This window comes from Bos mutus, chromosome 3 (assembly GCF_027580195.1).
Source record: "Bos mutus isolate GX-2022 chromosome 3, NWIPB_WYAK_1.1, whole genome shotgun sequence".
Taxonomy (NCBI): domain Eukaryota; kingdom Metazoa; phylum Chordata; class Mammalia; order Artiodactyla; family Bovidae; genus Bos; species Bos mutus.
The window spans coordinates 93606161-93630763 of record NC_091619.1 but is presented as its reverse complement, the minus strand read 5'-3'; the positions used below and the strand labels follow the sequence as shown (position 1 = coordinate 93630763).

At 36.7% G+C, this 24603-nt stretch overlaps 1 protein-coding gene across 1 annotated transcript in view; it reads right to left on the bottom strand.

The window, feature by feature from the left end:
* The window catches only part of FAF1 (Fas associated factor 1), a 498603-nt gene that overhangs the window by 88201 nt on the left and 385799 nt on the right, over positions 1-24603 (bottom strand). Inside the window, exons 14-15 of the mRNA XM_070368090.1 lie at positions 22636-22772; positions 18439-18527 (exon numbers count right to left, since the gene is read on the bottom strand). Coding sequence (XP_070224191.1) covers positions 18439-18527; positions 22636-22772 — 226 coding nt within the window. The remainder of the gene's footprint in view (positions 1-18438; positions 18528-22635; positions 22773-24603) is intronic.

The following is a 24603-nucleotide window of genomic DNA, read 5'->3' as shown; positions in this document are numbered from 1 at the left end:
CATCACCAACTCCCAGAGTTCACTCAGACTCACGTCTATCGAGTTAGTGATGCCATCCAGCCATCTCAACCTCTGTCATCCCCTTCTCCTCCTGTCCCCAATCCCTCCCAGCATTAGGGTCTTTTCCAATGAGTCAACTCTTCGCATGAGGTGGCCAAAGTACTGGAGTTTCAGCTTTAGCATCATTCCTTCCAAAGAAATCCCAGGGCTGATCTCCTTCAGAATGGACTGGATGGATCTCCTTGCAGTCCAAGGGACTCTCAAGAGTCTTCTCCAACACCACAGTTCAAAAGCATCAATTCTTTGCTGCTCAGCTTTCTTCACAGTTCAACTCTCACATCCATACATGACCACTGGAAAAACCATAGCCTTGACAAGACAGACCTTTGTTGGCAAAGTAATGTCTCTGCTTTTCAATATGCTATCTAGGTTGGTCATAACTTTTCTTCCAAGGAGTAAGCGTCTTTTAATTTCATGGCTGCAGTCACCATCTGCAGTGATTTTAGAGCCCAGAAAAATAAAGTCTGACACTGTTTCCACTGTTTCCCCATCTATTTCCCATGAAGTGATGGGACCAGATGCCATGATCTTTGTTTTCTCAATGTTGAGCTTTAGGCCAACTTTTTCACTCTCCTCTTTCACTTTCATCAAGAGGCTTTTTAGTTCCTCTTCACTTTCTGCCATAAGGGTGGTGTCATCTGCATATCTGAGGTTATTGATATTTCTCCCAGCAATCTTGATTCCAGCTTGTGCTTCTTCCAGTCAAGCATTTCTCATGATGTACTCTGCATAGCAGGGTGCATAGCATAAGCAGGGTGACAATATACAGCCTTAATGTACTCCTTTTCCTATTTGGAAACAGTCTGTTGTTCCATGTCCAGTTCTAACTGTTGCTTCCTGACCTGCATATCGGTTTCTCAAGAGGCAAGTCAGGTGGTCTGGTATTCCCATCTCTTTCAGAATTTTCCACAGTTTATTGTGATCCACACAGTCAAAGGCTTTGCCATAGTCAATAAAGCAGAAATAGATGTTTTTCTGGAACTCTCTTGCTTTGGCCACCTCTTTTCCTTTTGCCTTTAATCTTTCCCAGCATCAGGGTTTTTCCCAGTGTGTCAGCTGTTTGCATCAGGTGGCCAAAGCACTGGAGCTTCAGCTTCAGCATCAGTTCCTCCAGTGAATATTCAGGGTTGATTTCCTTTAGGATTGACTAGCTTGATTTCACAGTCCAAGGGACTCTCAAGAGTCTTCAGCACCACAATTTGAAAACATTAATACTTCAATCTTTATTATGACTAAATACTAATCCATACAATGCATATAGCACATTTTGTTTATCCATTCATCTGTTACTGGACATTTGGATTGCTTCCACCTTTAAGCTTTTGTGAATAATGCTGCAATGAACATTCATGTACAAGTTCTGAGTCCCTGTTTTTAATTCCTTAAAATGGATTGCTGAGTAAAGTGATAATTCTGTTTAACTTTTTGAGGAGCTCCCAAACCATTTTCCATGTACCATTTTACATTCTCACCAGCAATGTACAAGGTTCTGATTTCTCTACATCCTTGTTGACAAGTGTTATTTTCCATTCTTTTAGATTACAGACATCCTAGTGGATGTGAGATGGTATCTCATGGTGGTTTTTACTTGCATTTCTCTAATGACTAATGATGTTGAGCAATTTTTCCTGTGCTCATTGGTCATTTGTATATTTTCTTTGGAGAAATGTCTATTTAAGGCCTTTATCCATTTTGAATTGTGTTGTTTGGCTTTTCATTGTTGAGTTGTGAGAATTCTTTATATTCTGGATATTAAACCCTTACCATATATGACTTGTCAGAGAAGGCAATGGCAACCCACTCCAGTACTCTTGCCTGGAAAATCCCATGGGTGGCAGAATCTGATGGGGTCGCACAGTCGGACACGACTGAAGTGACTTAGCAGCAGCAGCAGCATATATGATTTGTAAGTATTTTCTTCCATTCCATAGGTTGTCTTTTCACTCTCTTGACAGTATTCTTTGATGCACAAACGTTTTCAATTTTTATGAAGCTGAAACTTACCTATTTCCTTGTTGTGTTTTCTGTGCTTTTCATGTCAGATTCAAGGAACCATTACCAAATTCAAAGTCATAATGATTTCCCTCTATGTTTTATTCTAAGGGTTTTGCAGTTTTTATAGTCTTTTTATAGTTTTTATAGTCTTTTTTTTGAACAAGTGTTTTATTTATTTTTTTACTTTACAATATTGTATTGGTTTTGCCATACATCAACATGAATCCGCCACAGGTGTACACGTGTTCCCAATCCTGAACCCCCCTCCCACCTCTAACACCTATATATGGAATTTAGAAAGATGGTAACGATAACCCTGTATGCGAGACAGCAAAAGTTTTAACTCTTAAATTTAGCTCTTCGATCCATTTGGAGTTAAGTTTTGTATATGGTATTAGGTAAGGGTTCAACTTCATTCTTTTGCATCTGGGTATCCCGTTTTCCAGCACCATTTGTTGAACAGACTCTTCCTTCCCATTGAATGGTCGTGGGCCCTTGTTGAAAAACATTTGACCATAAATATGAGGAATACTTCTTGGTTCTCTTTTCTGTTCTGTTGGTCCACATTATTATGCTAGTGCTATACTGTTTTTAAACTGTAAGTCTGTAGGAAGTTTTAAAATTAAGAAGTGTGAATCCTCCAACTCTGTTGTTCTTTTTCAAGATTGTTTCAGTGATTTGAAGCTCCCTGAAATTTTATATGAATTTTAGAATGGATTTTTCTATTTCTGCAAAAATCACCTTTGGGATTTTGATAAGGACTGCACTGCATTCACGCAGATCACTTTGAAGTGTTATCTAAAAATACCTCCCCTGTTCAATTTCATGAACAGGGGAGGTATTTACATTTATTTAGGTTTTCTAAATTTCTTTCAGCAATATTTTTAGTTTTCAGAGTACAAGGCCTAGGCCTCCTTGGTTACATTTATTTCTAAGTATTTTATTATTCCTAATGTTATTGTAAATAGAATTGCTTTCTAAATTTCCTTTTCAGATTCTTTGTTGCTAATTTATAGAACTACAACTGATTTTTAATTTTATGTCTGGCGACTTTGTCAAATCTGTTTATTAGTTCTAATAGTACATGATGTGTGTGTGTGTGTGTGTGTGTGTGTGTGTGTGTGTAATCTTCAGGGTTTTCTACACAGAAGATCATGTTATCTGTGAACAGAGGTAATTTTTATGCCTTTCAATTTGAATGCCTCCTATCTGTTTTTCTTGGCTAACTGCCCTGTATAGAATTACTACTACTGAAAAACAGTGGTGAAAGTAGGTATCTTTGTCTTGTTCCTGATCTTAGGGGAAAAGCTTTTCAATGTTTCACAACTGACTATAAATGTCAGCTGTGGGTTTCTCAAATATGGCCTATATAATGTTGAGGAAGTTCCCTTGTATAAGTATTTTTGTTTTTATCATAAAAGACTGTTGGATTTTCTTAAATACTTCTTCTTCATCAATTGAGTCTCATTAATACCATATTTACAGATTATGGTGTATAATAGTATGAGTGCACAATATTTGAGGGCCTATTTCCAGTTCACTTTTTATCTTAATTTGTGCACCTCATAATTCACCAGCAAAGAAATGGACTTTAATTCCTTTAAATACTGAGCTTATGATACTGGCCCATGTGTAAACCATCAACTTTAGGAAAATTTCTAAGACCATAATTTTTAGATAATAAAAATAAGCCATAATATTTAATTAATACTAGTAATAGTTTACTGTCAGTTAAAAGGTAATTGATATTGTTTGCAATATTTCACCAAAGTTATTTATATCCAGTTTGATGACTCCTAGGGTAGCTGTAGCATCGCTTTCATATACCATTTCTTTTATTTCTAATAACTTAGAAAATTCCAATTAGACATTTTATTAAGAATAGAATCTAACTGTTGTTGGTTCAGTCACCAAAGTCATGTCTGACTCTTTGCAATCCCATGGACTGCAGCACGCCAGGCCTTTCTGGCATTTTAGAATCTAATGCTTGTTGACTTTCTCAGTTATATCTAAATATCTGGATCAAATAAAGACTCAAACTATAAAGATATTTCTCAAACAGGGCTACTTCCCCTCCACTCCACAACAAGTGGCAAGTGGGATCTTAGTTCCCTGACCATGGATTGAACCTGTACACCCTTCAGTGGAAATGTGGAGTCTTAACCACTGGACTGCAAGGAAAATCCTCATATATGGCTACTTCAAGTTATGTCAGACTTAATCAGTTTATCACACTTAAAAGATAAAGAATTGACTGTTTACCCTTGGGAAACAGTAATAAGTAGATACCTACTTCATTCTTTGGTTGCTCTTGCCCTAAAAAGTATTTCTTCATGTTCTGCTGAAGCTTTTATTAGGGATCTGAAATATCCTCTACTATACATAATCAATTTCACTAAAGAATGAAGAAAATTATCAAGTTTTTGGAAAGAATCAAACTCTTGATAATTAAAGCCATGTGCACCACAGCTCATTTTTAAAGAAATCTTGAAACTTTATTCTCAAAATTAAAAATTATATTTTTAGCTCTGAAAAATAGGTTTAGGCTGCTCAAGAATATATTGCTGATTTTTGAAATCTGAACAAGACCCTTGCATTTTTACCTGTATTATTAGTGTCATGAAAAGTTTTTATGACATGCCTCATTACAAAAACCTATTCTTGTACCTTTCCCTTAGAGGTAAGGATTGTGTACTTTATTGTGCAGTAGAATCAGCTACTGGGCTTGTTAAAACTGATTACTGGGTCCCACCCTCTTAACTCTGATTCAGTAGGTCTGGGGCTGGGGCTTGAGAAACTACATTTCTAGTAAGTACCCAGGTCACATTCTGAAATCTTTGACTCGGATAACCTGTATACTTGTTTGAGAAGGAACGTCTTAGACTGTTTTCCCATTATTTACATGGTCTATCAGAAAGATATCTACTTAAAGCTGCCTAAAATATTAACAATTTTCATTATTTTCTTCAATACTATAATAAGATTTGAGGAGAATATTATTAATTATTAGCTAATCATTTCAGTAAAACAGTGTGTAGATTGACATGCAATTGCAATCTTTTTCATTCCAATAGTCATAATCTTTCTTGTTGTACTTATTTTTTTTAAATACCTTGAGATATAATTTATTCATATCATACAATTCATACATTTAAAGTATCCAAGTCAATGTTTTTTGATATATTCATAGATACATGCAACCATCTTTATTAAGATGTAAATCATACATAACATATACTTCATACATTTAAAGTGTACAAGTCATAGATGTATGCAACCAACAACATAATCAAATTTAGAACATTTTCATCACATCAAAAAAGAACCATATACCCTTTGGTTATCACTCTCCTATCTTCTAAAATCACTCACTCCTCACATCTAACCATAATCAGCAAGCACAATTCTACTTTCTGTCTCTACGAGGTTTCCTACTCTGGACTTTTAAATGAGTGGAGCCATATAATATGGGGTCTTGTATAATGAGTTCATTTAGTATAACGCTTTCAAAATTTATCTGATATTACAGCATGTATCAGAATTCCATTCCTTTTGGACTTCACTGGTGGTCCAGTGGTTCAGACTCTGCATTTCCACTGCAGGAGGCACAGGTACAAGCCCTGCTAGGAGAATTAAGATGTCACATGCCTTGAGGCATGGCCAAAAAAAGAAAAAAGAATTTCCCTCCTTTTTATGGTTGAACAACATTTTATTGTATATATATATACCACATATTGCTAACTCATTCATCTGTTGATGACTATTTGGGTCATTTTCATGTTTGGGCTATTATGAGTAATGTTGCTACAAACATTCATGTACAAATTTTTATATGGACATATCTTTTCACTTCACTTAGGTATACAGCTAGGTATATAACTATGTTTAATCACTTGAGGAACTGTAGACTGTTTTCCAAAGCAGCTTCACTATCTTATAGTACTACTAGCAGTCCATGAGGGTTCAAATTTCTCCATATCCTGACCAACACTTGTTATCTAACTTTTTGATTCTAGCCACGGTAGTTGGTGTGCAGTGGTATCTCGTTGTTTTGAATTTCATTTGCTTGATGACCAGTGATGTGGAACATCTTTCCATGTGCTTATTGGCCATTTGCTTTTTTTCCTTGGAGAAATTTCCCACAATTTTTAATGGTAGCAATTTGTCTTTTTTTATTATTGAGTTGTTGGTGGTCTTTATATATTCTAGATACAAGTCCCTTATCAAATATATGATTTGCAAAGATTTTTTCTCAACCTGAGGGTTGCCTTTTCACTTTCTGGATGGTGTTCTTTGAAGTAATGTTATTTGATCATCAATAATGATTCTACCTTATCTTTTCAACTCTAACTGAGAACTTGCAAAATAATTATTAACTAAGTTAAAACCTTTCTGGTAATATACATGTCTCACTAATGAACTGAATGAAAAGTGATGACTATTTCTACCTCATATATATATATAACAATATACCAAGGATCAATTCTTACTTTGCACTCAATAGTGGTTTATCTAACTGCAAACCAAGACAGTGATGGCTATATGTAGAGTCGTCTCTTGGATTGTCGAAAAAGCGTGTTTGCTATGATCAGCGCATTCTCTTAGCAAAGCTCTGTTAGCCATTGCCCTGCTTCATTTTGTACTCCCAAGCCAAACTTGCCGGTTACTCCACGTATCTCTTGACTTCCTACTTTTGCATTCTAATCCCCTATGATGAAAAGGACATCTTTTATTTTTTTTTGGTTGTTAGTTCTAGAAGGTCTTGTAGCTTTTCTTAGAACCGGTCAATTTCAGCTTCTTTGGCATCAGTGATTGGAGCACAGACTTAGATTACTGTGATGTTGAATGGTTTGCCTTGGAAACAAACTGAGATCATTCATCTTTGAGGTTGCACCCAAGTACTGCATTTTGGACTCTTTTGTTGATTAGGAGGGCTACTCCATGTCTTCTAAGGGATTCTTGCCCACAGTAGTAGATACAATGGTCATCTGAGTTAAATTTTCCCATTCCTGCCCATATTAGTTCACTAATTCTACTATGCTGATGTTCAATCTTGCCATCTCCTGCTTGACCATGTCCAATTTACCTTGACTCATGGACCTAACATTCCAATTTTCTATGTACTATTGTTCTTTACAGCACTGAACTTTCTTTCACAACTAGACACATCAACAACTGAGCACTGTTCCCACTTTGGCCCAGCCACTTCATTCTTTCTGAAGCTATTAATACTTGCCCTCCTCTCTTCACCAGTAGCATATTGGACACCTTCAGACCTGGGGGGCTCATCTTCTGGTGTCGTATCTCTGTGCCTTTTCATACTGTTCATGGGGTTCTCCAGGAAAGAATACTGGAGTGGGTTGTGATTTCCATCTCCAGTGGACCACTTTTTATCAGAACTCTTCATTATGACCTATCCATCTTGGGTAGCCCTGCATATCACGGCTCATAGATTCACTGAGTTACACAAGCCCCACTGCCACAAAAAGGCTGTGATCCATGAAGAGAAAATCAGATTGACTGTGTTCTTTGTAGCTGAAGATAGAGAAGCTCTATACAGTCAGTAAAAGCAAAATCAGGTGCTGACTAGCTCAGATCATGAGCTCCTTACAGCAAAATTCAGGCTTAAACTGAAGAAAATAGGGAAAACCACTAGGCTATTCAGGTATGACCTTATTAAAATCCTTTATACAATGGAGGTGACAAATAGATTCAAGGGATTAGATCTGATAGTCAGATTGCCTGAAGAATTATGGACAGAGGTTCATAACACTGTATAGGAGGTAGTGGCCAAAACCATCCCAAAGAAAAAGAAATGCAAGGAGGCAAAGTGGTTGTCTGAGGAGGCTTTACAAATAGTTGAGGATATAAGAGAAGTGAAAGGCAAGAGAGAAAAGGAAAAGACATATCCAACTGAATGCAGAGTTCCAGAGAACAGCAAGGAGAGACAAGAAGGTCTTAGGTGAATAATGCAAAGAAATGGAGGAAAACAAAAGAATGGGAAAGATCTCTTAAAAAAAAACTGGAGATATCAAAGGAATATTTCATGCAAGGATGGGCACGATAAAGGACAGAAATGGTAAGGACCTAATAGAAGCTGAGGAGATTAAGAAAAGGTGGCAAGAATACACTGAAAACTATACAAGAAAGGTCTTAATGACCTGTATAACCATGATAGTGTGTGATCGCTCATCTAGAGTCAGACATTCTGGAGTGTGAAGTCAAGTGGGCCTTAGGAAGCATTACTACAAACGAAGCGAGTGGAGGTGATGGAATTCCAGTTGAGCTATTTCAAATTCTAAAAGATGATGCTGTGAAAGTGCTATACTCAGTATGTCAACAAATTTGGAAAACTCAGCAGTGGCCACAGGATTGGAAAAGGTCAGTTTTCATCCCAATTCCAAAGAAGGGCAATGCCAAAGAATGTTTAAACTACTGTACAATCATGGTCATTTCACATACTAGCAAAGTTATGCTCAAAATCTTTCAAGCGAGGCTTCAAAAATACGTGAACTAAGAAATTGCAGATGTACAACCTGGGATTCAAAGAGGCTGAGGTCAAATTACCAACATTCAATGGATCATGCAGAAAGCAAGGGAGTTCCCAAAAAACATCTACTTCTGCTTCATTGACTACACTAAAGCCTATGCCTGTGTGGATCACAAAAAAACTGCGGAAAATTTGTAAAGAGATGGGAATACCAGACCACCTTACCTGTCTCCTGAGAAACCTGTATGTGGGTCAAGAAGCAACAGTTAGAACCAAACATGGAACAACTGACTGGTTCAAAATTGGGAAAGGTTGTGTATTGTCATCAAGTTTATTTAACTTATTTGCAGAGTACATCATGTGAAATGCCAGGCTGGATGAATCACAAGCTGGAATCAAGATTGTTAGGAGAAACATTAACAATCTCAGATATGTGGATGATACCACTCTAAAGGCAGAAAGTGAAGAGGAACTAAAGAGCCTCTTGATGAGGGTCAAAGAGAAGAGTGAAAAAGCTGGCTTGAAACTCAACATTAAAAAAAAAAAACTAAGATCATGGCATCTGGTACCATCACTTCATGGCAAAGATAGGGGGAAAAGTGGAAGCAGTGACAGATTTTATTTTCTTTGGCTCCCAAATCACTGCAGATGGTGACTCCAGACATGAATTTAAAAGATGCTTGCTCCTTGGAAGGAAAGCTTTGACAAACTTACACAGAGTATTAAAAAGCAGAGACATCACTTTGCTGACAAGGTCCATATAGTTGAAGCTATAGTTTTTCCAACAGTCATGTACAAATGTGAGAACTGGACCATAAAGAAGGCTGCACACTGAAGAACTGATGCTTTCTAATTGTGGTGCTGGAGAAGACTACTGAGAGTCCCTGGGACTGCAAGGAGACCAAGCCAGTCAATCCGAAAGGAAATCAACCCTGAATATTCATTGGAAGGACTGATGCTGAAGCTGAAGCTCTAATACTTCAGCTGCCTGATGTGACAAGCCAACTCATTGGAAAAGACCCTGATGCTGGGAAAGAATGAGGGCAAGCGGAGAAGGGGGCAGCAGAGGATGAGATGGCTAGACAGCATCACCAACTCAACAGACATCAATTTGAGCAAACTCTGGGAGATAGTGGAGGACAGATGAGTCTGGCATGCTGTAGTCCATGGGTCACAAAGAGTCGGACACGACTTAGGGACTGAAAAACAACAAAGCAAGACAGTGAGCACAGTGTGGTCACTGCTCTTCTACAGACCATCCTATTGCCATTGCACGCCATCCAATAGTGCCATTTGATGAAGTTACTTCCTTCAGAACTTATTCTGCTTTATTGTTTGGGCTTTTCTTTTTTTACTGTTAATTCTGTAGTAGCTGGATTTACAAGTTTCTTGCAACAGTAGAATTTGAATCCATTTTTACCTCAAAGACTGCCATTTGTAAGCAAATTGTCCTCTGTGGTTTGGTTACTTTTCTGAGGTAAGCAATATGATTTTAAAAAATGTGTTAATGGTAAGTATTACTTTTTCTTTTGTCCTGAAAAAAATCTATTGCTTTAACAGAGTGGCAGGTCACTGGACTTTACTTAAAAATGAAACAAAAACTCTGAAGGCTTTGTGCTTTTATGAAAAATTTTATAACAGAGAAGCAGTAGCATTAGGGTAAACAGACTGTGTTTCCTACACAATCTATATTCATATATTTACTTTTCAGTCAAAAGTTTCTTTTATTGAGGCCAGTATGAAATCATCAATATCAACAGTAAGTTCCCTTGCATTTTCTATGCTAGCGTTAGAGTTCTCCCAATTATGTTTACACTGATGTTGAACTAGTTTCAACCGTCTATACTGATTTACAGTATTTTTAAATATTTATTTTAATTTAATTTTTTTTATTTTTGGCTGAATTTGGCCTTTGTTATGGCACATGGGATTATGCCACACCAAGATCTTTCATTGCAGCATATGTACTTCTCTCTACCTGTGGTGTGTGGACTCCATAGTCTGTGGGCTTCGTAGTTGCAGCATGTGGAAACTTAATTCCCTGACCAGGGATCAAACCTGTGTTCTCTGCATTAGAAGGCAGATTCTTCACCAATGGACCACCAGGGAAGTCTCCTGATTTACAGTATTCATTTATAGTATTTTCATCATTATCTTTATGCTTCAATGAATCACATGTAAGCCATGAAAAATTCTGATGAACTAAGAATATAACTAAGCAAGAAAATATGAACGTAAATTTAACAGTAACACATGAATGACATGAAAGTACAGAAGCTGAAACCAACTGCTGCAGTCAACTGAGTATTTGTCAAGACTAAACAACCAATGCAATCCTTGTAATACACGAGGAATCTAATATATTGTAAAAGATATGACGAATGAAACAGGATTTGGAGGGATACTGCAATTTATCTTATATTTCAAAATATGAAATAAATGTGAACAAAACTGACTATGTTGCTTGTTCAAACTAGCTGCTTGTAATCCTTGATAGATAGCTGAGTACACCAGTAATCTGGGAAACACAGTGAAAAACATTGCCTTAGAGATTAGAACGATACCTGGCATGTAGCACGAACGTGAAGAATGACTACTATTATTACCTTATTTCTTAACTCTTCTACCTGCCTCTTAGCTTGCATTGGCAGTATGCAAGAGCCCTTCTGTGTGCTCCATGTCAAGCTGCCTACACAGCATGCCTAGCTCGCCCTGGATAGGTGCTCCTGAGGCTTCATCTACCTGACAGCTTCATAGACTTATTGGAAATGCTGGGTGGTAAGTCCAAGGACCCTGTCTGTCTTGCTACAGCTGTGTTACTGGTGCCCTACATGTGGCGCATAGCAAAAGAATATGAAATGAATATATAAGCAAGATGACACAAAACATCATCTGCTGTGACTGGGGACTAACTATGTAGAAAAGTCACTGGATGAAGAACCCTTTCAAAGTATTTATGTACCCCAAAAAGGAGCATCTAAATATTTGGTTGGCCAACCCAATACATAAGACAAATATTAACAGACCTAAAGGAAGAAATAGATAGCAATATAATAATACACCACTTTATTAGTAGATATTTTTGTTAATGGTATTAATTTGGTTTTCTAAGTGTTTACTGAGCATCTATGAATGATACAGCTCCTCACTAGAGAAAGCATTAGTTTAAAGGGAGATCAGTGGCTTAGCTGGTAAAGCATCTGCCTGCAATGCAGGAGACCCGGGTTTGATCCCTGAGTCAGGAAGATCCCCTGGTGAAGGCAATGGCAACTCACTCCAGTACTCTTGCCTGATAAACTCCATGGACAGAGGAGCCTCAGGGGCTACACCCCATGGGGTCGCAAAGAGTCAGATACGACTGAGCAACTTTACTCCACTTTCACTTCACTTCACGAGAGCAAAGTACCTCTCTGTCCCCAGGACTGAGCCCAGTGCTGTATCTTTCATAGATGCTCAGTAAACACTTAGAAAACCAAATTAATACCATTAACAAAAATATCTATGAATAAAGCTATGAAGAGGTAGTTTTGTCAAAACAGAGGCTCATGTACTTTATACTTCCTGGTTAGAGACAGAACAATTAATGACATAAAAGGTTAGTTCATTCTGAGCCAATGAAGAATGAGTCATAAATATATAGGTTGTGCTTGGTTCTATTTAATAAAAGCTTTATAATATAGGCATTTCTGGTTGTACTAATACAATGGAATCATTGAAGTGATGAACATAAGTGAATCAAAGTTAAGTTTAAATAAATTCAGGCCTAGGAAGTCATCCTTCAAACCTGCTCACAAATTCCATTTTAACTGTATGCTTAAGTCTTATTTGAAACTTTTAAAGAAGTAAAGCCAAATTTACAATTACAAGAGACAGTGTTTCTTATCACTAACTCAGCAGATACCAAATTATGATCTATGCATAGTCCAAGAGAAGATTTTAAACTCAGAAAAGCTTTTCTTAGGAATTCTACTTATGACCTGAAAGATAACTTTCATGAAGATACTCTAAAAACAAGGAGAAACCCTTATCTCTTGCAGTTAAATTTCAATAAAAAATTTCAATTATATGGAGTCTTAGACATTTCCTGTAACCTTCATATTAAATTTTGTGCTCAGTATTAAAGGAATTAAAGTCAATTTCCTTACCAATGAATTACAAGGAACACAAATTAAGATGAAAGAATGAACTGGGAATATGCATGCAAATATTATACATTCATATTACTATACAACATAATCTGTAAATCTAGTACTAATGAGACTCAAGATTTAAATGGCTGAAGAATGCGTTTAGTGCATTATTGTCAATCAATGCCTCTATTCCAGGATAAATGTAATCTTGAATGGCAACACACCAATTATTACAAATTCCTAACTAAGTACAGTACTTCATAATTTCAAAATGTCAGTGTCAATTTATAAAGTAACAGATAAACATCTTTCTACCATATTTCCAATTACCTTTCCCTCAGAGTAAATAAAATACTATTAGGAAAAATTACAAACAAAATTTTTACAGCAACAAAAGGAACCTATTGAGTATTAAACTTCTAGTTACAGCACTCTGAACTTTCATATTTGTTAATGTGGATACATCAGGTTTTATACCACTGTAATTAAGTATTATTTTTTAAAGTCACATTATTTTACGTAAGTTTAATTATTTATTTATTTAGTCATTTAACAAACATTTTTTAAGTACCTACTAGTGACTGAACTGAACTGAACTGAATGAACACTGTGAGAAGTTTGTTACTGTTTGGTTGCTAAGTGGAGTCCAACTCTTTTGTGACCCCCATGGACTATACAGCCCACCAGGTTCCTCTGTGGGATTTACCACAGAGGAAATGGGAATTTCCCAGGCAAGAATACAGGAATGGGTTGCCATTTCCTTCTCCAGGGGATGTTCCAGGCTCAGGGATCAAAGCCATGTCTCCTGTACTGGCATGTAGGTTCTTTTACCACTGAGTCACCACGGAAGCCCAAACTGTTACAAGACAGAGTTACAATATGAATATGATATAACCCTTGCTTTTAAACTCAAGTCTAACAGAAGACAGAGACAAACAAATAAAGTTAAATACAATATTAAAGGTTATACTGAAATTGTTTACATGTTTCCCATTTGTAATAGCCAAAGGGTATTGTACTGAAAACACTCATTATACCTGGAAACTTTATATTATTGCTCAAAAATCAAACTCTCCTTTATTTGTTCTATGTAACTCTTTCTTTAAAAATTAAAAACAAAGAAAAAATTAAAAAGAATAATTTGATAGATATATGAATTAACAGATGATAATATGTGTTTCATATTTTACCTTTAGATTGCTTTCTAAATCCAGAAATTTCTTGACTGATAAAGCACTAATAATTACTTGAGATTAACATAGATCCTACTCGCTGTGTTGACCTTGGGTAAATTAACCTTTTTGATTCTCAGTTTTCTCATCTGAAAACTAGAGATGACAGTACCAATCTGTGTTGGATTATGTTCCATTTGCCCATTCAGTTTCTGACGGCTCAGATGCTAAAGAATGTGCCTACAGTTCAGGAGACCCAGGTTCAATTCTTGGGTCGGAAAGATCCCCTGGAGAAAAGAATGGCAACCCACTCCAGTATTCTTGCCTGGAGAATTCCATGAACAGAAGAGCCTGATGGACTACAGTTCATGGGGTCGCAAAAAGTTGGACAAGACTGAGCAACTAACACTTTCACTTTCCTTTCACCCATGCTCTACCTGAGCTTCCCTGATAGCTCAGTTGGTAAAGAATCTCCCTGCAGTGCAGGAGACCCTGGTCAACTCCTGGGTCGGGAAGATCCACTGGAGAAGAGATAGGCTACCCACTCGAGTATTCTTGGGATTCCCCTTGTGGTTCAGCTGGTAAAAAAATCCAACTGTAATGCGGGAGATCCGGGTTTGATCCCTCAGTTGGGAAGATCTCCTGGAGAAAGGAAAGGCTACCCACTCCAGTATTCTGGCCTAGAGAATTACCTGGACTGTATAGTTCATGGGGTCACAAACAGTCAGACACGTCTGAGCGACTTTCACTTTCACTTTTCACTTTCATGCTCTACCTAGCTTTTTGCCCAGGGAGGTTCTCTTGCCTGCCTTTCAGTTGCTAGTTGGGTTAGGTCAATAGAAGGTACTAGCAGGAGACCATAAGTATAAAAGGGAAGGGAAGCTATTCCTTAGTTTCTTCCTTATCAGCTCAAAAGGGCTGGCCCTGAAAGAAGCAATCGTCTCCACACACTACCCTTTCCTAGGCCTTCAGGCCTAAAGGTGGTAATGGCTCCCTTTAGCCCTAGAGTATACTATCCATTGATGACTCCTATAAAGTCTGCCCATATCTATATAAATAGTTGCCTTATTAAACTCTTCTCAATAATCTAGTTTGAAAGCATCACCTGTTCCAGCCAGAACTCTGAATTATACGCAACCCTGTGGGATTGTGTTAAGAATCATGAGATGATAAATGAAACGTGCTTTGAATAGTGCCAAGTATTAATACATTATCTTGGTCATGAAGATCTTTTTTGTACAGTTCTTCGGTGTATTCTTGCCACCTCTTCTTAATATCTTCTGCTTCTGTTAGGTCCATACCATTTCTGTCCTTTATCAAGCCCATCTTTGCATGAAATGTTCCTTTGGTATCTCTGATTTTCTTGAAGAGATCTCTAGTCTTTCCCATTCTGTTGTTTTCCTCTACTTCTTTGCACTGATCGCTGAGGAAGGCTTTCTTATCTCTCCTTGCTATTCTTTGGAACTCTGCATTCAGACGCTTATATCTTTCCTTTTCTCCTTTGCTTTTTGCTTCTCTTCTTTTCACAGCCTCCCCAGAAAGCCATTTTGCTTTTTTGCATTTCTTTTCCCTGGGGATGGTCTTGATCGCTGTCTCCTATACAATGTCACAAACCTCCGTCCATAGTTCATCAGGCACTCTATCTATCAGATCTAGGCCCTTAAATCTATTTCTCACTTCCACTGTATAATCATAAGGAATTTGATTTAGGTCATACCTGAATGGTCTAATGGTTTTCCCTACTTTCTTCAATTTCAGTCTGAATTTGGCAATAAGGAGTTCATGATCTGAGCCAAAGGTAGCTCCCGGTCTTGTTTTTGCTGACTGTATAGAGCTTCTCCATCTTTGGCTGCAAAGAACATAATCAATCTGATTTCGGTGTTGACCATCTGGTGATGTCCATATGTAGAGTCTTCTCTTGTGTTGCTGGAAGAGTGTTTGCTATGACCAGTGCATTCTCTTGGCAAAACTCTATTAGCCTTTGCCCTACTTCATTCCGTATTCCAAGGCCAAATTTGCCTGTTACCACAGGTGTTTCTTGACTTTCTACTTTTGCATTCCAGTCTCCTATAATGAAAAAGACATCTTTTTTGGGTGTTAGTTCTAAAAGGTCTTGTAGGTCTTCATAGAACCATTCAACTTCAGCTTCTTCAGCGTTATTGGTTGGGGCATAGGCTTGGATTACTGTGATATTGAATGGTTTGCCTTGGAAATGAACAGAGATCATTCTGTCATTTTTGAGACTGCATCCAAGTACTGCATTTTGGAAGCAGAAGATATTAAGAAGAGGTGGCAAGAATACACAGAGGAACTGTACAAAAAAGATCTTCATGACCGAGATAATCACAATGGTGTCATCACTCACCTAGAGCCAGACATCCTGGAATGTGAAGTCAAGTGGGCCTTAGAAAGCATCACTACGGGGAATCCCCTGGTGGTCCAGTGGTTAAGACTGTGCTTCCACTGCAGGGGGTGTGAGTTTGATCCCTGGTTGGGGAACTAAGATCCCACATGCCAAGTAGTGCAGCCAAAAATAAACAAAAAAAACTTTAAAAAAAAAAAAGAAAAGAAAGCATCACTACGAACAAAGCTAGTGGAATTCCAGTTGAGCTCTTTCAAATCCTAAAGGATGATGCTGTGAAAGTGCTGCACTCATATGCCAGCAAATTTGGAAAACTCAGCAGTGGCCACAGGACTGGAAAAGGTCAGTTTTCATTCCAATCCCAAAGAAAGGCAATGCCAAAGAATGCTCAAACTACCACACAATTGCACTCGTCTCACACGCTAGTAAAGTAATGCTCAAAATTCTCCAAGCCAGGCTTCAGCAATATGTGAACTGTGAACTTCCAGATGTTCAAGCTGGTTTTAGAAAAGGCAGAGGAACCAGAGATCAAATTGCCAACATCCACTGGATTATGGAAAAAGCAAGAGAGTTCGAGAAAAACATCTATTTCTGCTTTATTGACTATGCCAAAGCCTTTGACTGTGTAGATCACAATAAACTGTGGAAAATTCTTCAAGAGATGGGAATACCAGACCACCTGACCTGCCTCTTGAGAAACCTATATGCAGGTCAGGAAGCAACAGTTAGAACTGGACGTGGAACAACAGACTGGTTCCAAATAGGAAAAGGAGTATGTCAAGGCTGTATATTGTTACCCTGCTTATTTAACTACTATGCAGAGTACATCATGAGACATGCTGGGCTGGAAGAAGCACAAGCTGGAATCAAGAATGCCAGGAGAAATATCAATCACCTCAGATATGCAGATGATACTACTCTTATGGCAGAAAGTGAAGAGGAACTAAAAAGCCTCTTGATGAAAGTGAAAGAGGAGAGTGAAAAAGTTGGCTTAAAACTCAACATTCAGAAAACTAAGATCATGGCATCCGGTCCCATCACTTCATGGGAAATAGATGGGGAAACAGTGGAAACAGTGTCAGACTTTATTTTTCTGGGCTCCAAAATCACTGCAGATGGTGAGTGCAGCCATGAAATTCAAAGACACTTACTGCTTGGAAGGAAAGTTGTGACCAACCTAGACAGCATATTCAAAAGCAGAGATATTACTTTGCCAACAAAGGTCCATCTAGTCAAGGCTCTGGTTTTTCCAGTGGTCATGTATGGATGTAAGGGTTGGACTATAAAGAAAGCTGAGCACCAAAGAATTGATGCTTTTGAACTGTGGTGTTGGAGAAGACTCTTGAGAGTCCCTTGGACTGCAAGGAGATCCAACCAGTCCATCTTAAAGGAGATCAGTCCTGGGTGTTCATTGGAAGGACTGATGTTGAAGCTGAAACTCCAATACTTTGGCCACCTGATGCGAAGAGCTGACTCATTTGAAAAGACCCTGATGCTGGGAGGGATTGGGGGCAGGAGGACAAGGGGACGACAGAGGATGAGATGGCTGGGTGGCATCACCGACTCTATGCACATGAGTTTAAGTAAACTCCAGGAGTTGGTGATGGACAGGGAGGCCTGGCATGCTGCGATTCATGGGGTCGCAAACAGTTGGACAAGACTGAGCAACTGAACTGATTAATACATTATAAATATTCAGTATATGTTTACTATTATACTGTCAATATTGCTGTCATTATTATTCTATTATATTTGAGGTTCCATGCCCATGTCATCTATGCCATCTAAATGTTTGAGAGACACAAAATTCAGAATTCTGGTGATCTTTTTCACTAATTCTCACAGTGATTCAAAAATATGTTCAAATGTAAAATGTGTTTATTGGTAATCAATCTCAAAAAGAGTAAGAGGACCTTAAAAGGGAGTGAAATACTCATATAATAGTACTGGACTATATAGTTTCTCCTGTAAACATGCTTCAGAATTCGTTTCCTGTAAATTGCAAATCTAGCAAAGAATAACTTCATAAAGTTAAACAAATTGTTGGGTCTTTGGGTCCTGAAAAGACTGGACTGAAAGGTAAATTCAGTGGCATAAAAATCCTCAGTTCATGTAGAAATGCATCTTCATCAATGCCTTGTTTATCAATCATGACATAGGCAAACATCACCATTTGACAAATTATCTCATCAAAATTCTATTAAATGTCCACTTAACCTTTCACCTTACCTCATCCTTTATATCTTCCTGTTGTTGGGCTGTGAAGATCTCCATTGCAGCCATGAGTCTCATCATTAACTCATCCACTGTTGTGTTACCTAGCAACATACCGAGATTGCCAAACTTTACATCAAGGTTAGAAAATGGGAAGTTGCTCTAGAATTAATCAGTAAGGAATAACTACAGCCTAAAAAATTATAGACTAGCATGCCAATAAAGACTTTTATGCTTGCATTGAAAAGTTTATTTTTAATAAGAAAGAAAGGCAGTACACTGGCAGTTGAAATTTCAGAATACTTAGATTTGTGAGAACAGTCTCTTTATAAAGATTTTTGGCACTATTTAGAATATCCAACTCACAAGGAAAAAAGTATCTTTCAAAGTAGGAAAACATATGTACTTAACAACACTGGCGACAACTACCATTTGTTTGTAAGCCAGTGATTAGGTTAAATGATTAGGTTTATATATATAAAATCTCATTTAATCTGTATAACAATTCTATAAAGGCTCATTATGATTTTGATAGTAAACAGAAGGAAAATGAGGCTTACAGAGCTCAAGTAACCTGACTAAACAAGGTCAAGTTGGTTAAGTTACAGGACCAGGATTTGAAACCATATGAGTCTGACTCAAAAGCCTGTCTTCTTTGTCACTTTAGCACACTGTTTACTTAGAATTATCTCCTACTAAAATTTCTTTAGTGAAACAATTAGTAATTCAATTTCTGGGAACAAAAATTTTTTCCCCTAAATGGTATTTTTCCCTTTTAGCTGCAAATATTTCCCTTCAAATAACTATGCTATATAATCTTTATGGACAGGATATTTAAAATGTTTGATTCTTTTGAATGCTATTTTATTCCCAGTCCATAACAAACATATAGCACATATATGCCATTTTTTGCATGCATTGAGTCTTGCTATTTGCTTTGGATACATCTACAAGAGAGAAAGTCATGAAGATCCATAAAGATATAGCAATTTTTCTCTTCTTTCAAACCAACAGGCAAAAAAGCCTGTCTTTCTCCAAGGCCTCAAAAGGTGTCTTCTAGTCCCTTAATGGAATGGCCACCAATGAGACAACACATAACAAGCATCCTTGCTTGTATTCTTCCAGAGTACCATCTGCCTAACATGATCCTTCAATGGTCCTTTCCCAGTTTTCCTTATGATCACTGGCAACATGGGGTTAGGGGGAAGTTTTGGTCTCTAGTCAAAGAAATAATCTAATCTGGTCACACTCTCTCCATAAATCAGCTAAAGAACAAATATTATCTTGGAAGTAGATATTATTCTAAAACCTACCAAGAAGTAGAATTGGTTTTAGAGTCAGAGTTCTAACCCTAGTTCTACTTCTTACATGATCTAATACCTAGAAACTGCCTAGCACATGACAAGGGCTTAATAAATACTCACTTAGTAAACAAGTGAATATGAAAAGAGGGCGTGACTATAGCTCTGAAACAATCAATTTTCTTATCTGCAAAATGAAGATAACACTACCTCTGTAGGGTTCTTAGAAGAATTAGAGATAATATAAAGTGCCTGGTACCAAGGACACACAGCATCACTGTGTGTGACAGATACAATAAACAGTAAAAGTTTAATAAGAGTAACTTCAATGTAGATTTCCATACTGGGCAAATCTTTGGGTTTCCATTTCTTATTTGTAAACTATAGTGACTAAGAGAGCATGGGGCATGAATACTTTGTAAAGGTACTAGAATCATCATTGGGGAAATATTATAATTTTATTGTTGTTGTTGTTCAGTTATGCCCGACTCTATGCGACCCTGTGGACTGCAGCATGTCAGGCTTTCCTGTCCTTCACCATCTCCCTGAGCTTGCTCAAATTCATCCATTGAGTCAATGTCATCCAACCATCTTGTCCTCTGTTGGCCCCTGAATAGGTGACTACATCATGGCCATTAATTTTTAGGCTTAAAGCTACTGCTTATCAACTATGCTTTGACCCTGATTTACAGATTCATTGCCAAACTGTACTTGAAGGTACTTTATACCTAAGCCCTTAATGATCCAAGATGCAGAAAAGTATCAGTTAATGCATTTCAGGGACAATTTATTTGTTATAGTTTATTGCAAAAGAATTTCTTTATATACTTAAAAACTGTTGAGATCCCTGAAGAATTTTTGTTTATGTGGATATGGTTACCAACATCCACTGTGTTGGAAATGAAAACTGAAATATCTAAAATAGTTATCCATCCATTTAAAAGTAACAATAATAAACCCATAATTTGCTAATATAAACATCATGTTTTATGAAAAATGACTATATGTTCCAAAAAGAAAAATTTACTGAGAAGAATGTCATTATTTTAACATTTTTGCAAATTTCTCTAATGTTATACTTAATAGAACACAATTAGATTCTCATATTTATATCTACATTAAACTAGTTATAATGTGTCATCTTGGTTGAAATTTATGAAGCAATTGTGGCCTCACAGAGATACGTAGTTGGAAAAGGGACAAGTATTTTAATAGGTAATTACATATTTTTTATTTAATACTCCCAAACTGACAGGTGGGATTTTTTTTAAGATTAGGTATGTGAGGAACCGGAAACTGTATCAGTGAACTTACTGTACTGTGTTACATTAAAATCCACTGGTCTATTTTGCCCTTTGAATAGGTCTGTTACTCATACATGAGTTTATAACATTACACACTGGTCATCTGGAAAATATTGGTTCATTGAGTAATCCATTTCTTTTGAATGCTGACACAGCTAATTTTATGATATAAAAAAAAAATTACATTTATTAGTACCACCACTTGTGTCACAAGGAAAGTATTTAAGCTGTCAGTCTTAAATGGTGGAGGACATTCTAACTTTTTGCTCAAAAAACCAAATTTCTATCACTGGCAACAAATGTTATTTGTTCTAAAGCTTGCAGTAACAGGCTGGCATTTTGTTCATTTTAGAGAAATGTCTTCCCAACTGTGTCACATAAACTATAAAAAGGTTTAATATTTAATAAAATGATTTTTTTTAAATGTACATACATGGAGGTGGAAAATATCAGTACAGTTCTGGGTCATGGCCCTGATTTGTGCCAGCAATTTTAAACAGAACTGATTTTGTGCCGTCAGTGCAAATGTCAACACAGTAAAAAACGCAAAAAAAAAAAAGTCTATTACTATTATGAAAACATTTTTGACCTTGTAGATGCCCTGAAAGGGTCTAGGGGACCTTTAGGGTCCATGGGCCATCTTTGAGAACCACTGGCTATTGTAACATTGCCCCTGACAGGAAAACTGAAATGAAACATTATCTATTTAATCTATATAATGTGTCCCCCAGCAGGTCTTCTTTAACACTGTTTACGAAAGTGAAAGCTCTAGTTATAGAGAAAACAAAATACTGGAGGTTTTGCTTTATTTGAGTTTGAAAGGCACTAGAAGTTACACCCCTTCCTCATTACATTATCCACTATCAAACTTTTAGCTTAAATAGGGGCAGAAATTAAGTATTTCAGACACCTTGGAGCACTTGAAACATTGTTTTCCCTGTGGCATAGAAAAAATAAACTATTTTCAATTTAAGCTTTGCCACGAATAAGGTAATTTTTTATTCTAATCTTTAGGGTATGTTAGTAACATAAAAAAAAACACTCATTTTTTTGGTAAAGAATGTGCACTGTGATTAAATTGACAGGCATCCTATGGCTTCACACCTCAAGGTTGCATTCTAGACAAAGATTCACACAAATAAGGAAAAACAACTGCCACTGTGAACTATTCAATTCACAATACCCAGTCACAAGTTTTTCCAGATAACTAAACATAAGGATTTCCTTCAACCAATCAAAATCACAGCAAGAAATATACATATGTATACACAGACACACACACACACATATGACATCATCTTTGATGACTGATAATGACTTAATTTCTACTTTAGAAAACTTAGCAATTTTGAATAGTTAACATGATTAACCTATATCCCAAGGGCTGTGCAGTTTTATTAAGGTGTTTCTATTGCATTTTTATGTAGCATATTTCATATTTCATAGCACCTGTACTTTTTGAAGATATTCTTCTTCAGGATGTTCTATATTTCAAAATGCAAAGATATTCACCAATACAGAGAATAACTTTCAGCTATGATACTAAATATTATAAGGTTATCACACAAATAAGGAGACACTCTACTCCTCTTTTGAATGTACTTTACCTTGTATCACATTTAACACTTCATTAGATGATCGCTTTCCCATAATAATCAGAAAAAGTGGAAACTGATCTGTTTTTTGAGTCCGAATGGTTTGGGCAACAACACTGCCAAAGTGTCTATTGCACATTGTCAGAAATCTAAAATGAGACAAAATCCAAAGTTAGCTTCATTTCAGAATTTAAGAAATTTACTACTACCCAAAGAAAAAATTCAATCTTATTATAATTATTATAACTGAAAAAATTCAGTTATATTAAATTAGTCTGCTTGATATCAATATGTAAAATCTTACTATATTAAGTTTTCAACTACATCATAAATGGAATAGAAATGATTATCAGACATCAACATCAGAAATGATTATCAGAAGACAGAAAATCAGGCAGTACACCTAAGTGCTGAGTAGGACTGACAGCATAGGATTCTTAGTTTTAAATATTACAAGCTGTGTTATTCTAAACCATCAGAAAAAACAAACAAAAAGAACTTTATGAGGAAAGAATTTCTTCAAGAGGACAAATACTGGGTGGTAAAAGTTAAATTGACGAGCTGCATCCTAGTCTAAACAGGATCCAGCAACATTTTTGCAGGTCCTTAGAATAAAGAATTGTACTTTAGAATTGTGTTTTCTCCAGTAGTAGCAGGTCTTCTAGTTTCATACTTAGTATGGGATAAAAATAATAATTCTAAGCTTTTGACCAAAAAAAGCTCAGAGATATTAGCATACTGAAGTCTAGCATTAGTATTCTTAACACGATCTGGAATAAATGAAAAAACTGATAAAGCTTTTCTCTTCTATTAGAGGACTGTTTGAAATTAGCATTTCTTTCAAGAGAAAAGGGTAGCTTATGATATGTTTTCAGATCTGATGGTAAAAAGTAAATGTCATAATAATAATGAATTATGAAAGACCAAATGCAAATATAGAATGCTTTAATAAGATCCAATTTAATAAAGTCTGTAAAAATAATGGACTTTTAATAACACAGGTCACAAAAGGCAAAACAGTGGAAATTCTGGGGACTAGCCACTGGTACTGGCTTATTAATTCTTAATTATGTTCATGAAAGGCAACTTAAATCGTGTATTTTCTCATGCCTTATGATAATATTTTAGGTAACAACCCCTCTGAAATGTATGTTCCAGCTGATGAGCAAAGTCCTGTCGTCACATGCATTAGAAAGTAAATCTATTTGAAAAGACAAACGGCATTAAAATGTCATGTGCTCAGATTCATTTGATATCCAAATTCAAAACAGAATCAAACCACTTAATTTTTAAAACCAATATATTTCTTGTGTATAGAAATTTATCCCAGAAATTTAGGCTGAATCCTCCACAAAAACCTATGCTGTGACCACACACAGGGCCACGAGAACTGTGGGCAAGAGTGTCAAGACAAGTTAGCACCACTGCAGTAAGTTCATTGGGAGTTAGGTTCATACACACGTTTAGAGCAGCAATAACCAGATCTCACGGCAATCTGAAATGACAAGGCCTTAAAAAACCCACTGTTGACCATGAAATATCAGTGCCCCCATGAAAATTCAGATCTTCACATTTCACAACTATTATGAGATAAAAGGTGCTGATGCAGCCTAAGCCTCTATACCAAAATTCGCACACATACAGCTTTAATTCATCAGTGAAGATGTGTAGATCAGGAGACTAGAAAGTTAGATCTCATTTTCCTTTCTGCTTACTACTAAAATATTTCAAAGTCAATCTTGACCCTCATCTGATCATTGACAACCTCTGAAATTAAAGATGTCAAAAAACAGTTGGAATGCTGTTTCCTACAAAAGGGAGAAAATAAGTCCTTGTTGCTTTCACACCAATGGATTAAGTGGATATCACACAGTAGATGCCCATCACAGCATTAGCCTCATGAGTGATATTAAATACTAGCTAAAGAGGAGACCTGCAAAAAGTGAAGGAAGAAAAGAAGCCAGGAAGGAAGGAAGAAAA